The sequence below is a fragment of the Mercenaria mercenaria genome, chromosome 19, assembly GCF_021730395.1.
Source record: "Mercenaria mercenaria strain notata chromosome 19, MADL_Memer_1, whole genome shotgun sequence".
NCBI classification, from domain to species: Eukaryota; Metazoa; Mollusca; class Bivalvia; order Venerida; family Veneridae; genus Mercenaria; species Mercenaria mercenaria.
Genome location: NC_069379.1, coordinates 23349278 through 23364680, shown reverse-complemented (window position 1 = coordinate 23364680; position 15403 = coordinate 23349278). Strand labels below are relative to the sequence as shown.

Below are 15403 nucleotides of genomic sequence, written 5' to 3'. Positions count from 1 at the left end.
GATAAAGTGTAGATTAAGGCTGCTCTGGTCTATCAATAACTTAAGCAGTGTAGATAAAGTGTAGATTAAGGCTGTTCTGGTCTATTGGTAACTTATGCAGTCTAAATAAAGTGCAGATTAAGGCTGTTCTGGTCTATTGGTAACTTATGCAGTCTAAATAAAGTGCAGATTAAGGCTGTTCTGGTCTATCAGTAACTTAAGCAGTCCAGATAAAGTGTAGATTAAGGCTGCTCTGGTCTATTGGTAACTTATGCAGTCCAGATAAAGTGCAGATTAAGGCTTTTCTGGTCTATAAGTAACTTATGCAGTCTAAATAAAGTGCAGATTAAAGCTGTTCTGGTCTATCAGTAACTTAAGCAGTCTAAATAAAGTGCAGATTAAGGCTGTTCTGGTCTATCAGTAACTTAAGCAGTCCAGTTAACGTGTAGATTTAGGCTGTTCTGGTCTATCAGTAAGTTAAGCAGTCTAGATAAAGTGTACATTAAGGCTGTTCTGGTCTATTGGTAACTTATGCAGTCTAAATAAAGTGCAGATTAAGGCTGTTCTGGTCTATCAGTAACTTAAGCAGTCCAGATAAAGTGTAGATTAAGGCTGCTCTGGTCTATCAGAAACTTTAGCAGTCGTGTAGATTAAGGCTGTTCTGGTCTATCAGTAACTTAAGCAGTCTAGATAAAGTGTAGATTAAGGCTGTTCTGGTCTATTGGTAACTTATGCAGGCTAAATAAAGTGCAGATTAAAGTTGTTCTGGTCTATCAGTAACTTAAGTAGTCCAGATAAAGTGTAGATTAAAGCTGCTCTGGTCTATCAGTAACTTAAGCAATCCAGATAAAGTGTAGATTAAGGCTGTTGTGGTCTATCAGTAACTTAAGCAGTCTAGATAAAGTGTAGATTAAGGCCGTTCTGGTCTATCAGTAACTTAAGCAGTCTAGATAAAGTGTAGATTAAGGCTGTTCTGGTCTATTGGTAACTTATGCAGTCTAAATAAAGTGCAGATTAAAGCTGTTCTGGTCTATCAGTAACTTAAGCAGTCCAGATAAAGTGTAGATTAGGGCTGTTCTGGTCTATGAGTAACTTATGCAGTTCAGATAAAGTGTAAATTAAGGCTGGTCTGGTCTATCAGTAACTTATGCATTTCAGATAAAGTGTAGATTAAGGCTGTTCTTGTCTATCAGTAATTTATGCAGTTCAGATAAAGTGTAGATTAAGGCTGTTCTGGTCTATCAGTAACTTATGCAGTTCAGATAAAGTGTAGATTAAGGCTGTTCTGGTCTATCAGTAACTTATGCAGTTCAGATAAAGTGTAGATTAAGGCTGTTCTGGTCTATCAGTAACTTATACAGTTCAGATAAAGTGTAAATTAAGGCTGGCCTGGTCTATCAGTAACTTATGCATTTCAGATAAAGTGTAGATTTAGGCTGTTCTGGTCTATCAGTAACTTATGCAGTTCAGATAAAGTGTAGATTAAGGCTGTTCTGATCTATCAGTAACTTATGCAGTTCAGATAAAGTGTAGATTAAGGCTGTTCTGGTCTGTCGGTAAGTTACACAATGGAAGTTAAATTTCATTTTGAGGCTATTGTGGTCTGTTGGTAACGTTTGCAGTGCAGGTAAGTTGCAGTTGGAAATTGCACTGTTTGCAATGAATGTGAACAGCAAATAGAAGCAGTGAATACTGATCTGTCTATAGGACAAATGTATGATTGTTGAATTGAGCAATTATAATACAACGATTATCAACATTAATATTACGTATTGAATTGTTTTAACAGTTGAAGGCCATAAAGGGGTTAGGAACACTGTAACTATTATTTTTCATGGAAAATTGACAACTTGGCTATTAGTGTAAACCAAATAGTTAGTACATTTCACTTTGCAGCTATTAAACGTTTGTTTATGCAAATCTGACACAGCTGTAAAAACTTTACAGCTGTAAAATTGAAACAGCTATGAACAGTAAATCTGCCTAAAATTACAGCTGTAGAAATGTTACAGATAGGTGTTGAAAAAGAGGCATAATTTTAGGGAACAAAAGTAGAGATTCAAAACATTTTAGACCAAATCAAAACTGTTTGATACATAAAAATCTTGACACTTAGAAAATGTTGTTTTTAACAATATTTTGTCATTTTGTAACATTCTCATTAATATTCATGAATATGCAAATTTGTTTTTATAATGAAAATACTGCTAATAAAAGGATGTCTCAGCTCTAGTATTGTACCATTTTTATTGTTTTATCGGCGACACTGACAGAGATATGATGGATTATCATCTGTATGGTTGTCATTTTCAAAAATGAGCAATTACCATAATCAGTGAAATCATATATAGTTCAAAAGTGTTTTTTTTTTTATTGGAACATTTACTATTTTCATACTGTTGGTCTTGCAAAACAGTTTGGTACCTATGAACAATTGTCTGGGATGCGTAGTAGACATAACTGGCTGCTGACCTAACAATCACATGTTCTCATGAACAGAGTCCTAATTATAATCCAATAATACTTAGCATGAAACAGTCACGATTCATGTCCAGATAGAATTTTCCTGAACACAATCCTACTTATAATTATTCCAATAACATTTAGCCTGACAACAGTCACGATTCATGTCCAGATATAATTTTTCCTGAACAAAGTCCTAATTATAATCCGATAACATTTAGCATGAAACAGTCACGATTCATGTCCAGATAGAATTTTCCTGAACAGAGTCCTAATTATAATCCGATAACATTTAGCATGAAACAGTCACGATTCATGTCCAGATAGAATTTTCCTGAACACAATCCTACTTATATTCCAATAACATTTAGCCTGACAACAGTCACGATTCATGTCCAGATAGAATTTTCCTGAACATAATCCTACTTGTATTCCAATAATATTTAGCCTGCATATAGTGTTGTCCTGAACACAATCCTACTTATATTCCAGTAACATTTAGCCTGACAACAGTCACGATTCATGTCCAGATAGAATTCTCCTGAACACAGACCTACTTATATCCCAATAACTTTTAGCCTGACGACAGTCACGATTCATGTCCAGTTAGAATTCTCCTGAACACAGAGCTACTTATATTCCAATAACATTTAGCATGACGACAGTCAGGATTCATGTCCAGATAGAATTCTCCTGAACATAGTCCTACTTATATTCCAATAACATTTAGCCTGACAACAGTCGCGATTCATGTCCTGAACACAGTCCTGTTTACATTCCAATAACATTTAGCCTGACAACAGTCACGATTCATGTCCAGATAGAATTCTCCTGAACACAGTCCTACTTATATTCCAGTAACATTTAGCATGACGACAGTCCGGATTCATGTCCAGATAGAATTCTCCTGAACACAGTCCTACTTATATTCCAATAACATGTAGCATGACGACAGTCCGGATTCATGTCCAGATAGAATTCTTATGAACACAGTCCTACTTACATTCCAGTAACATTTAGCACAGTCGCGATTCATGTCCTGAACACAGTCCTGTTTACATTCCAATAACATTTAGCATGACGACAGTCCGGATTCATGTCCAGATAGAATCCTCCTGAACACAGTCCTACTTATATTCCAATAACATTTAGCATGACGACAGTCCGGATTCATGTCCAGATAGAATTCTCCTGAACACAGTCCTACTCATATTCCAATAACATTTAGCCTGACAACAGTCACGATTCATGTCCAGATAGAATTCTCCTGAACACAGTCCTACTTATATTCCAATAACATTTAGCATGACGACAGTGAGGATTCATGTCCAGATAGAATTCTCCTGAACACAGTCCTACTTATATTCCAATAACATTTAGCATGACGACAGTCCGGATTCATGTCCAGATAAGAGTTCTCCGGAACCATGACGACAGTCCGGATTCATGTCCAGAAAGAATTCTCCTGAACACAGTCCTACTTATATTCCAGTAACAATTAGCACAGTCGCGATTCATGTCCTGAACACAGTCCTGTTTACATTCCAATAAAATTTAGCATGAACACAGTCACGATTCATGTCCAGATAGAGTTCTCATGAACATGGTCCTATTCATATTTCAATAATAATTAGCACGGCCACAGCCGTGATTCATGTCCAGAAAGCATTTTCCAGAATGCAGACCTATTTATATTCCAATATGTCAATGAACACAATCACGATTCATTTCCATGCAGTTGGTGTTTCTCCTTTTAAATATACATTTATATTTTAAATATACATTTATATTTACATTTTCAGTGATCAGAAACGATAATTTCTAGGTAGCATTCCTTCTTAACACAGCCCGTTTTCTGTTCCAATATAACATTTTCCATAAAAGTAGTCATGATGTATCTACCAGATCACGTTTTATATGAACACGCTCCTGACTTATTTTCTAGATCTGTACTTATATCTTAGATATTTTTCATGAGCACAATCGAGGGGCGTTTTTCTGGATGGCATTTTCTCAGAATACAGAATTTACTGATTTTCAAATCACGATTTATTTTCCTGATATTGTTATCCATGAATACAATCATAATATATCTTATATTTTCTAGTCGGTATTTATTTCATATATAACGACTGCTTTAAATTTTCTGATTAGTTTCACTAAATACTGTATTAATTACTATACTGCACTTACGGAGGCTGTGCCTTTTTTCCAGATAACATTTTCCTTGAACACAGTAGTATGGAGTGTTACAGAAATGGAGATGAATGTTGTATCGGCTGAACGAGTTAACGAATTCTCCGATCTTCCGTCTGAGGTACTAGTACCTAGAATTGTCGACCCAGATTGATCCTAGGCTAGATAATAAACTCCATAGGGAGACTATTCGTATCAGATTCCCGAGTGCTTCAAATCTCCTGAAACCATTTGTTCCCTATTTTCTTTTCCATGTCCATTTAAGGTCACCCTGAACTTCAGGGAGAGCTGTTAGTATAGGTGGATGGTCCGTCGTCCTGCCTCAACATTTTTATTCTTGAAAACATTTCTGAAACTGCTAGTCATAATTACATCAAACTCGGGCAGTAGCATCCTGGCGTGGATCTCTCTCAAGTTGTTCAAATGGATTCACTATATAGGGAGAAAACTTAAAGAACTTCTCATGATTCACTTGATGGATTTTCATCAAACTAGGTATATAGCATCGTTGTATGGACTTCTCCCAGGTTTGTTCAAATGATTTTGTTTTGCCATTTTTAGGGGCCGTCAGACCTAAAAATAGAGGAAAAAAAACACTTAATGTCTTATCCTGAGCTAATCGACGGATCATCACCAAACTTGGTCTTGAGATTATGAATGGAAGTGTGAAATCCAAGAACCTTAACCATGTCTTGAATAATGTTTGAATTATATCCCTTTATGTACATGACTTTGTAAGAATTTTCTTAGTGATAGGTGACAGTGACGGAAAATGTAACCTTTTCTAAGAATCTCTTGAAAATTTTTAATTATCTCTCTGTTTTTCAATTTCTTTTTTCAAATTTGTATTAGTAATACCCGGAAGTACTTCTGGATCAGAGTGATAAAATGAAAGATAGGAATGAGCTGGAGTGCAAAACCATCTCTCAATGTAGCTTGATTTACTGAGAAATTATCCCTACTATTACTATAGTAGTACAACAATCGAACCGACTTGTGTAAAACTGTTAAGGTTATTCTCTGGTACTCGGTTCATATTGAAAATTCCCGCTAATTCTTTATTAGTTATACCGAGCTGCGGTGGCCTAATGGATAAGGCATCTGCCCCGCAATCGGGAGGTCGAAGGTTCCAGCCCTGTCAGAGGCGGGACTTGTTACTGAAGAGAGACCGGTTGGTGAGCCGCCAGCTAGTTAAATAATGGTTACCGACTGCCTACCTGCCTGGTGCCTGGCATTAAAAAATAGGAATCGGGAAGTATTGCTGTTCAATGTATGTAGATGTCTCATAAGCCAACTTGGCTGGCTCTTTCAGTAGGGGTGACACTATAATAAACAAACACTTTATCTACTTTACTTTATATCTCATTTCTGCAGCCAGAAGGGGACTTTGTATTGCTTGACAATCACGTGGTCTTATATTGGTATTTACAGCGTTTTGCGTAGAATAATGTAAACCTGAAAGAAGTCTCCTTTTTGGCTGAATGTATGGCGGAATGATTTAAATGAAGAAAACAAAACAGAAGAAGCTGGATAATATGTGTTGTTTTACAATAGTAAATATGACAATTTCTGCTGGATCATGCCTATCTACTTTTAAGCGAAGTGAAATGTTTAAAGGGAACATAATAATAATGATAATAATAATTCAGGCTGAGTGGAAAGAAGACAAAGTCGTCCCGAGAAAAGACTGGCCAGCTACAGGTAACATCAGCTACCGGAAGTATTGTACCAGATACAGGGCTGGACTCGACCTCGTATTGAAGGGGATAACATTTAATATTCAAAACGGAGAAAAGGTCAGTGTGTAATTCCTACAAATCTGGTCCATGTCCAAAGTTTTCACAAACAAAACGAATAATGAAATCATTGACGTAGAATATTTTCCATTGAAATCATCCAACAAGCTAAGTAAAGGTTTGACGATACTACCAAAGTATGAGAGATATTTATATAATCTAATATTTTATATAAATCGTATTCATAATCCTTTTTCATAGTTTTTTTTTTGGGAGGGGGGTGGGGGTGGATGTGTTTACAAGTCGAATCCCTAAAAGTCCGTTGTCGTAAGAATTTGAAAACCTGTTATAAATTAATGAAACAGCTTGTTTAAATGTGGTGTTTAAATTTCCCGACAAGAGTTTTTTTCTATTAAAGACCTATGATTTTTACTGAAGAACGTTAGTGTCGGATGCATGTTTTTTATTTACTCAAAATATCGTTTGCGTAGTCGTCTATTTCGACTTAGTATCTTGCCTCCTTATCCACAAAATTTGAACGAATATCTATCTGGCAAATGCCTAAATGTTGATTGGCTACTTTTTTTACTCTTAAAAGGTTAAAATGTAAAGTAAATACATCCACCTACACATCCACCTACACATCCATATATATATTACCCAGCATGTATGGAGTTGAAAATATAGTACCATACATAAATATATGACCGACACTAGCGTCTAGAGCTACCCTAGGTTTAAACTATGTCCAACATATATACCTATATGAACATTTCCTGTATGTTCTGGTGGTAGGAGTCATACCAGATCGAAAACTTTACAGATACGATAAACATAGTTAAACCTCTACCCGGTCACCTGTGACCTCTTCTCAAAATGTATAGCTACCAAGGTACCCGAATTTTGTCTGAAAGAGTAAGCAGGACGCATAAATACACGTACATGTATGTCTGTATATCCTAGTCATGTTGAAAACCGTTCATGCATAACATGGTGAAATGCACTGACGTTACAAATGTTTAAGACATATTGTTTCTCGATATTTCGAGTAAATAAATACCAGACACCTACCACTTATGATCTGTCGTAGATCTAGACAGACCATCGATAGACCGTCGATATAATTTTGTTGCAAAGTACGAAAGAAACATTTAAATGAAAATGTTATCAACTATGATAGTAAGCTTCGGATGAAAAATTACTCTTTCAGTTAAGTATTTCAAATCAAGGGTCAAATTGGTTAAGGGGACGGCTGGTGTGACAGTGTTGATACACAGTCATGATATATGGGACATTAAGTTGTTACTGTCTAACATACATATTCTGTAATGGTGTCATCTCTTAATGGTATAATTTCAAATAATCATTATCCTGTGACAGCTGGACACGTTCATAACAACCTCAAGTACATTTCGGTCGGATTACATAAAGCTTATGTATTTACTTATAGCTGAATTTCATTTACCCCTCAGATGAAATAAAAAAGTCGCTTAGTTAAAGGATTAATTGCGACCAAGAGGTAACCGCAGAATATCAGTATTGTTGGAGACGATTTTTTATCGCCAGTCCGAATGTTTACATGTGCAGGGTATTTATTCGATTGAATGCACTGTGGTAAACTATTGATTTTTATACCTCGTAAATTTTTTATCTTTACTATATAGTAGATGTATGTTTTTTAAAATGTTTGAGAGGAATGTACAAAAACTGATGGGAGTAGTGAACATTTTATTGTTTTGAGTAAACCATGTCTCACAATAGTTGATTTATTGGAAATAAGAAAATGTATACACACAAAACTACAACATACCAAATATAATGATTTTTCTTCTTCTTGCAATCGAAGAATGAATCAGAACTTAATAATATGTGATGCCAAAAACAAAGGCATATTTTAGTTTTTTATCTCCCTTTTCTGTCTTTATTTCTTAACAGACATGCTTAAAATGGTAGATTTCATCTTATAAGATATAAAATATGGTTGATTTAAACATATTTTACTTGAAAGAATGTATTTTGTTCATGTCATGTAAATTTTTTGAAGAATACTTATTGAATTACACTTTATTTGTAAAATTACGAGAGATTTAACTCCCTGCAATCACACCTTCCTCCATCCTAAGGACACAAGATAGAATTTTATGTTTCATTCTAACTTGTTTTACAGACACTAGCAATTATGTAACATACAGAAAGCATACAGTAAGTTTTATTGAATCTATTTGATAAGGAAATGGAAAATAACATAAACAGAGGCGTCCAGTTTGAAAACAAGATGGCCGCCAAAATAATTGTAATAAAAATGTTACCAATGGATTATGAGAGACAGGGTGTTTAAACTTTCAATATAACTTCGTAACATAAAGCAAAAATTCATTATTTTCAATAATTTTATTTCTAAAATTTCATAATTTTAGATCGGCGTGGTGGGACGGACTGGCGCGGGCAAATCCTCCCTTACCTTGAGTTTATTCCGTATCATAGAGGCAAGCGGTGGTTCCATCTATATAGATGGTGTGAATATTGCAAATCTTGGGCTGCATACACTCCGAAGAAATATTACAATCCTTCCGCAGGTAAACAGCTATCAATCGTTCCCTGAATGTTAACTGCTGTCCGGATGTTTCTGATGCCAATATTTCTATCATATATAAAGTGAAACTTATCGCTAGTGAGAAGAGAAAATGGATGGTTCGCGAATCAAAGTAATTTTATCAGACCTTCGGATACTTTATGAAATTCAAAGATTCAACCCTGTTTGACTACCACATACCTATCTCCTAAGTTGTTTTATTACATTTTTCAGATTGAAAGGAATTTTATTTAACTGCGAACTTATTGGCCCTCCCCATTTTTGCATGTTTCTGTTATGCATATTTCTGATACGCACAAGAAGAAAGTTTGTAGACTTTGCTTGGACCTTTTGTCGTTGTTTTTAGGAAATGTTTTCAATTTATCTAATTGAATTTTCAGGAGCCGGTATTGTTTTCAGGATCATTAAAAATGAATGTTGACCCTCTAAATCAGTTCACAGATGACGAGATTTGGGGGGCCCTTGAATGCGCACATTTAAAATCCTTTGCTGCCAAGCAACCCGAGGGTTTATTGTACGATTGTGGAGAAGCAGGACAGAATTTTAGGTTCGTTGATTTGCTCTATTCTCTGTTGTGAAATTTGATCGACGTTTCATACACCCATAACAATTATGTCCTAATTTTAGATCTATTTTCGATTTTACCGTTTAGGTCTCATATCCGTAAACCTAAAGTCAAGGTTACACTTAGAGTTGAAATGTTTACAAAGTCTCATTCATACCCACTTTAAGACAAAATTATGCGCCATCCATAGTTTTCAAATACATGTAATAAAACAGAATTGTTCGTGCAAATGTCGCGATAAGTGTTGTACACGTATTTCAATGTTTTGTAGTGTTGGTCAGAGACAGCTCGTATGCCTAGCGAGAACGTTACTCAACAAGACAAAAGTTTTGGTGCTAGACGAGGCGACGGCAGCTGTCGACTTAGAAACAGACAGTCTGATTCAGCAGACGATACGAACACAGTTCAGTGACTGCACTATTTTTACCATAGCTCATAGGCTCAACACAATCATGGACTATGACAGGTAATACATCTCATCGTTATGTCTCTCCAATTTCATTGGCCGTGTGTCTGGTCGTCCGTCTGACCGTCTGTCCGCATTTACTTTATCAAAAGCCTTGATAAAATTTTAATGAAACTTTAGAAGAGTAATTAATATGAAAACCATTTATGTTCATCGTTGGCATGTCCTGCTGCGGAGTTACTGTTGATTGGGTAAGATTCGCGATGGCTTATTGGCATGTCCTGCTGCGGAGTTAATGTTGATTGGGTAAGATTCTCGATGGTTATTGGTATGTCCTGCTGTGGAGTTACTGTTGATTGGGTCAGATTCTCGATGGTTTATTGGTCATGTCCTGCTGCGGAGTTACTGTTGATTGGGTAAGATTCTCGATGGTTTATTGGCATGTCCTGCTGCGGAGTTATTGTTGATTGGGTAAGATTCTCGATGGTTTATTGGCATGTCCTGCTGCGGAGTTACTGTTGATTGGGTAAGATTTTCGATGGTTTATTGGCATGTCCTGCTGCGGAGTTATTGTTGATTGGGTAAGATTCTCGATGGTTTATTGGCATGTCCTGCTGCGGAGTTACTGTTGATTGGGTAAGATTCTCGATGGTTTATTGGCATGTCCTGCTGCGGAGTTACTGTTGATTGGGTAAGATTCTCGATGGTTTATTGGCATGTCCTGCTGCGGAGTTACTGTTGATTGGGAAAGATTCTCGATGGTTTATTGGCATGTCCTGCTGCGGAGTTACTGTTGATTGGGTAAGATTCTCGATGGTTTATTGGCATGTCCTGCTGCGGAGTTATTGTTGATTGGGTAAGATTCTCGATGGTTTATTGGGATGTCCTGCTGTGGAGTTACTGTTGATTGGGTAAGATTCTCGATGGTTTATTGGCATGTCCTGCTGCGGAGTTACTGTTGATTGGGTAAGATTCTCGATGGTTTATTGGCATGTCCTGCTGTGGAGTTACTGTTGATTGGGTAAGATTCTCGATGGTTTATTGGCATGTCCTGCTGCGGAGTAACTGTTGATTGGGTAAGATTCTCGATGGTTTATTGGCATGTCCTGATGCGGAGTTACTGTTGATTGGGTAAGATTCTCAATGGTTTATTGGCATGTCCTGCTGCGGAGTTATTGTTGATTGGGTTAGATTATCAATGGTTTATTGGCATGTCCTGCTGCGGAGTTATTGTTGAAAGTGTTAGATTATCAATGGTTTATTGGCATGTCATGCAGCGGAGTTACTGTTGATTGGGTAAGATTCTCCTGCTGAGTTACTGTTGACTGGGTAAGATTCTCCTGCGGAGTTACTGTTGATTGGGTAAGATTCTCGATGGTTTTATTTTCGCTAACATTCGCGAATGAGGCTGCTGACCGTAAAATTGATAAATAAACCCTAAGGGAAAATTGCCCAATCTACAGTATCGTTCCTTAAAGGTCATTTTTGTGGAGCCCTCTTGCGGAAGCGAAGACATAGTCATCAAAATAGTTGTTCAGTGTGTGTGCGTTAGTGCGTGCGTGCGTCTTGTTTATATTTGGCATGAATGTTAACCCCAAATGAGGCAGAGTGTCTTGCGCAAACCACAGGTTCCTAGCTCAAAGGTTAAGGTCACAATTAGAGGTCAAAGATAATGTCAGATCTTGTCCGGGCCATAACTTTAATATGCACGGAGCAATCTTGTTTATATTTGTCATAACTGTTAACCTCAATGAGGCGGAGTGTCTTGCGCAAACCCCAGGTTCCTATCACAAAGGTCAGTGTCACAATTAGGGGTCAAAGGTCATTTTAGAGCTTGTCCGGGCCATACCTTTGATATTTTTTTTTGTTTGGCATAAAAGTTCACCTCTATGAGACGGAATGTCATGCGCAAACCCCAGGTCCCTATGTCAAAGGTCAAGGTCACACTTAGGGGTCAAAGGTAATTTTTTAGGTCATTTGTCCGGGCTGTAACTTTGCCATGCATGAAGGAATCGTCTTTTATTTGGCATAAATATTTGCCTCAATGAGACGGAGTGTCACGCGCAAACCCCAGGCCTACCTCAGGTCAAGGTCACACTTTGGGTCAAAGTTCATATAAGATCTTAGGCAATATCTTTGACATGCATTGATCAATCATTGTTTGGTTTGGCAGGTCCATTTTTGGTGGACTTACAATTTTTTATTGAATTAATTCCATTTGTATTCAATAAATACGCGGAAATGTGCTCTCATTTCTTCATGTATCATCAAAAATGAATGAAACTGCTAAATAATGTAGATTAGGGAATACTGAGTTTATATGACAAAATTTTGTTTTCTTTGGATAAATAACAAGTAAACACTAGTCCCCATGGCAACGTCATGTGACGTCATCCGGCCCAATTTTGTCTCCTTTTCTATACTACATGCGCTAAAACATTACTTGCCACTGGCGTATTTTTCAAGCTACCTTTTCTTTAATTGGGTAAATATAAATATGAAGTGTAAGGCCAATAACGTCAAACTATAAATTTGACATCATTAAAATGTTTGGCAGGCATATTGTGTTGGTCATCGCTTGAAAGTTAGTGTTGAACGGAGTCATGAGATAACACTTTGTGTTTTGAATCGAAAATCAAGGAAAGAGACAAATGCTTTACTGCTAAAGGTTTAATGGACAATGTCCTGAAGAAAACAAAATTTTATTAGTGGAACGGGACGTTTAAAAGTGGTCAGGAGAATTTCGCTGACGACTCTTGGTACAGACATGAAAAATGACGTTCAGTTACGTTATATCAATTAAAGAGCTCCTTGATACGGCATTTCAGTTCAGAGTCCCATTTCATCAATACGACAGAAATATCATATGGACAATATTTATTTATTGGTAGGAGGGTGTAGAAAATGCATTTAATTGCGATAAACATTGAACCAATGGTAATCACAAATTGTATCGATTAATTGTTTGTGATATGACAGCATCTTAATGACGTTGGGCCGCTTTTTAGGAAATGACGTTGCCTAGGAGACGATAAATAAATATTATGCATGGGCTACTGGGCTACGTCGACATTCTGATGTCTGAAATTTAAATATTCGCATTTACTATGTTATATCCGTCATATTCTCAAATTTTAGCAAAATAAGACCAGAAATAAAGAAATGAGAGCACATTTGCGCGTATTTATTGAACACCCCTCGTATAAATAGCTTATTTTGTAACTTTTTATAATTGGCCGTAAGGAAAAATACGAGAGCACGTGGTACAACATGGATGGTTCCTCAAATTGTTAGGTGTATTTTTACATATCTGTACCTGGTAAAGATTTTTTGTGGACTTATTATTTTTGTATGTTGATAATATTTTCTGTTAAATAACTTTAGTTTGGGTCATTTTATTGAAATGAAACTTGTTTCAATTGACTGAAATGTTTGAGTCATTCAGGCCGTGTATCAACAAATAATGGGCTCGAGATGGTTGCCCTTTAGGCTGCAACATTCTAGTTGAATGGAATTTGTCGGGACTACATTTCCTGTACTATTTATAACATTTGAACGAAACTTTATAGGAATGAACAATACCAAGCCTAGTTGTGCATGTAGAGCTATTACCGGTTTTACGGTTGCATGATCTTTCACTGCGTTATGATCCTTTGATAAATGCACATACAGTCTATATAGAGGTTCTTGTCTGCGCATCATCTCCAAGTCTTCTGTCCAGATTTTACTTTAAACTTGACTAGTTGGAGATATCGTTTACACGTCCCGTTCAAATTATTTTTGCAGAGTTATGACCCCTAAAAGGTCAGTTTTTAATTTAAAAAATCCATACTACTTTTTCCTCTACTGTTGGGTTTATTTAATTGAAAGTCAATGAGTAGCAAATCTAGCTACCCATATATTACAGGCTTTACGGTTAACTGATTTTTCACTGATTTATGGTCCTTTCATTTTCTACACAAACTCTAAATAGCGGAGTGGCAACTGTTCAACAATGCCTCTACCCTAGAGTTACTTAGTATAGTCATACCATTAAACAGCGCATACATTGTTCTTTTATGATATCACAGTTTAGTGTATTTATTAAAAAAAGAGAAAGTTCATAATTGTGATGTTCTACAAAGCTAAAAGCAAGCTGCAATTACTAGGTTTTACTTTTCACAGAGTGATGGTACTTGACAAAGGCTTGATTAAAGAATTCGCAGCTCCTCGGGAACTCCTCAACGACAGAGAAGGTATATTTCACTCGATGGCAAAGGATGCTCGATTGATATGATTCAACAAAGCTGATGCTCTCACAAAGTGACATTTTAATGTACGACGACGCAAATGAATGTGCACTTGTGATTTTGACATTTTCATCATTGTACAGAATAGTAAATAAAACAAAATTTGAACTTTTATAATTCATGTGATTGCGTTATTTCGGTGTAACGGGTATGCTTTTCAAAATGTCACGAATGAATTAAAAATGTAAGTATACAATAAGTATTGTAGTACAGAGAAGGTAAAATTGGGAAATATCTACAGTCAAAATTGTTATTGATTAGTCAAAATTGTTAATGATTATGCCAGTGGAGTTGAACTCTATCATCTATTGAACATGTTAGAGGACTAATAGATTTTCATTCTAGCATTGTAAGTGTAAGAATTTTAATTAAAGAATTCGAATTATATGTAAAAAATAAGAGATGTCTTTATTACTATGTATGTTTGATATCCAGACAAGTGGTCAATGCCTTTCAGAGATTGTTATCTACATTTATTGTTATTGTTCACTCAATATATGGACAAGTATTTCACCTAGGACCTTGAAACTTCGGAGGTATGTTGGTCTTGATGAGTACATGACCCCTATCGATTTTGGGGTTACTGGATCAAAGGTCAAGGTCACAAGGACCTGAACATTGAAATTGGTTTCGGCTCAATATCTGGACAAGTATTTCACCTAGGACCTTGAAACTTCATACGTATGTTGGTCTTGATGTGTACATGACCCCTATTGATTTCGGGTCACTGGAACAAAGTCAAGGTCACAGGGACCTTGAACATTGAAAATGGTTTCCGCTCAATATCTGGACAAGTATTTCACCTAGGACCTTGAAACCTCATACGTATGTTGGTCTTGATGTGTACATAACCCCTATTGATTTCGGGTCACTGGATCAAAGTCAATGTCACAGGGACCTTGAACATTGAAAATGGTTTCCGCTCAATATCTGGACAAGTATTTCACCTAAGACCTTGAAACCACATACGTATGTTGGTCTTGATGAGGACATGACCCCTATTAATTTTGGGGTTACTGGATCAAAGGTCAAGGACACAGAGACCTGAACATTGAAATTGGTTTCGGCTCAATATCTGGACAAGTATTTCACCTAGGACCTTGAAACTTCATACGTATGTTGGTCTTGATGTGTACATAACCCCTATTGATTTCAGGGTCACTGGTTCAAAGGTCA

General features: G+C 36.5%; 1 protein-coding gene across 2 annotated transcripts in view; it reads left to right on the top strand.

Annotated features, from left to right (window-relative positions):
- The window catches only part of LOC123542307 (multidrug resistance-associated protein 1-like), a 127627-nt gene extending 112999 nt beyond the window's left edge, over positions 1-14628 (top strand). For both annotated transcript variants that reach the window (XM_053532148.1, XM_053532147.1), the window contains 6 exons: positions 4658-4759; positions 6288-6434; positions 8792-8950; positions 9348-9514; positions 9804-9998; positions 14103-14628. In XM_053532148.1, coding sequence (XP_053388123.1) covers positions 4658-4759; positions 6288-6434; positions 8792-8950; positions 9348-9514; positions 9804-9998; positions 14103-14214 — 882 coding nt within the window. In that variant the 3' untranslated portion in view covers positions 14215-14628. The remainder of the gene's footprint in view (positions 1-4657; positions 4760-6287; positions 6435-8791; positions 8951-9347; positions 9515-9803; positions 9999-14102) is intronic.
- The last annotated feature ends 775 nt before the right edge of the window (positions 14629-15403 follow it).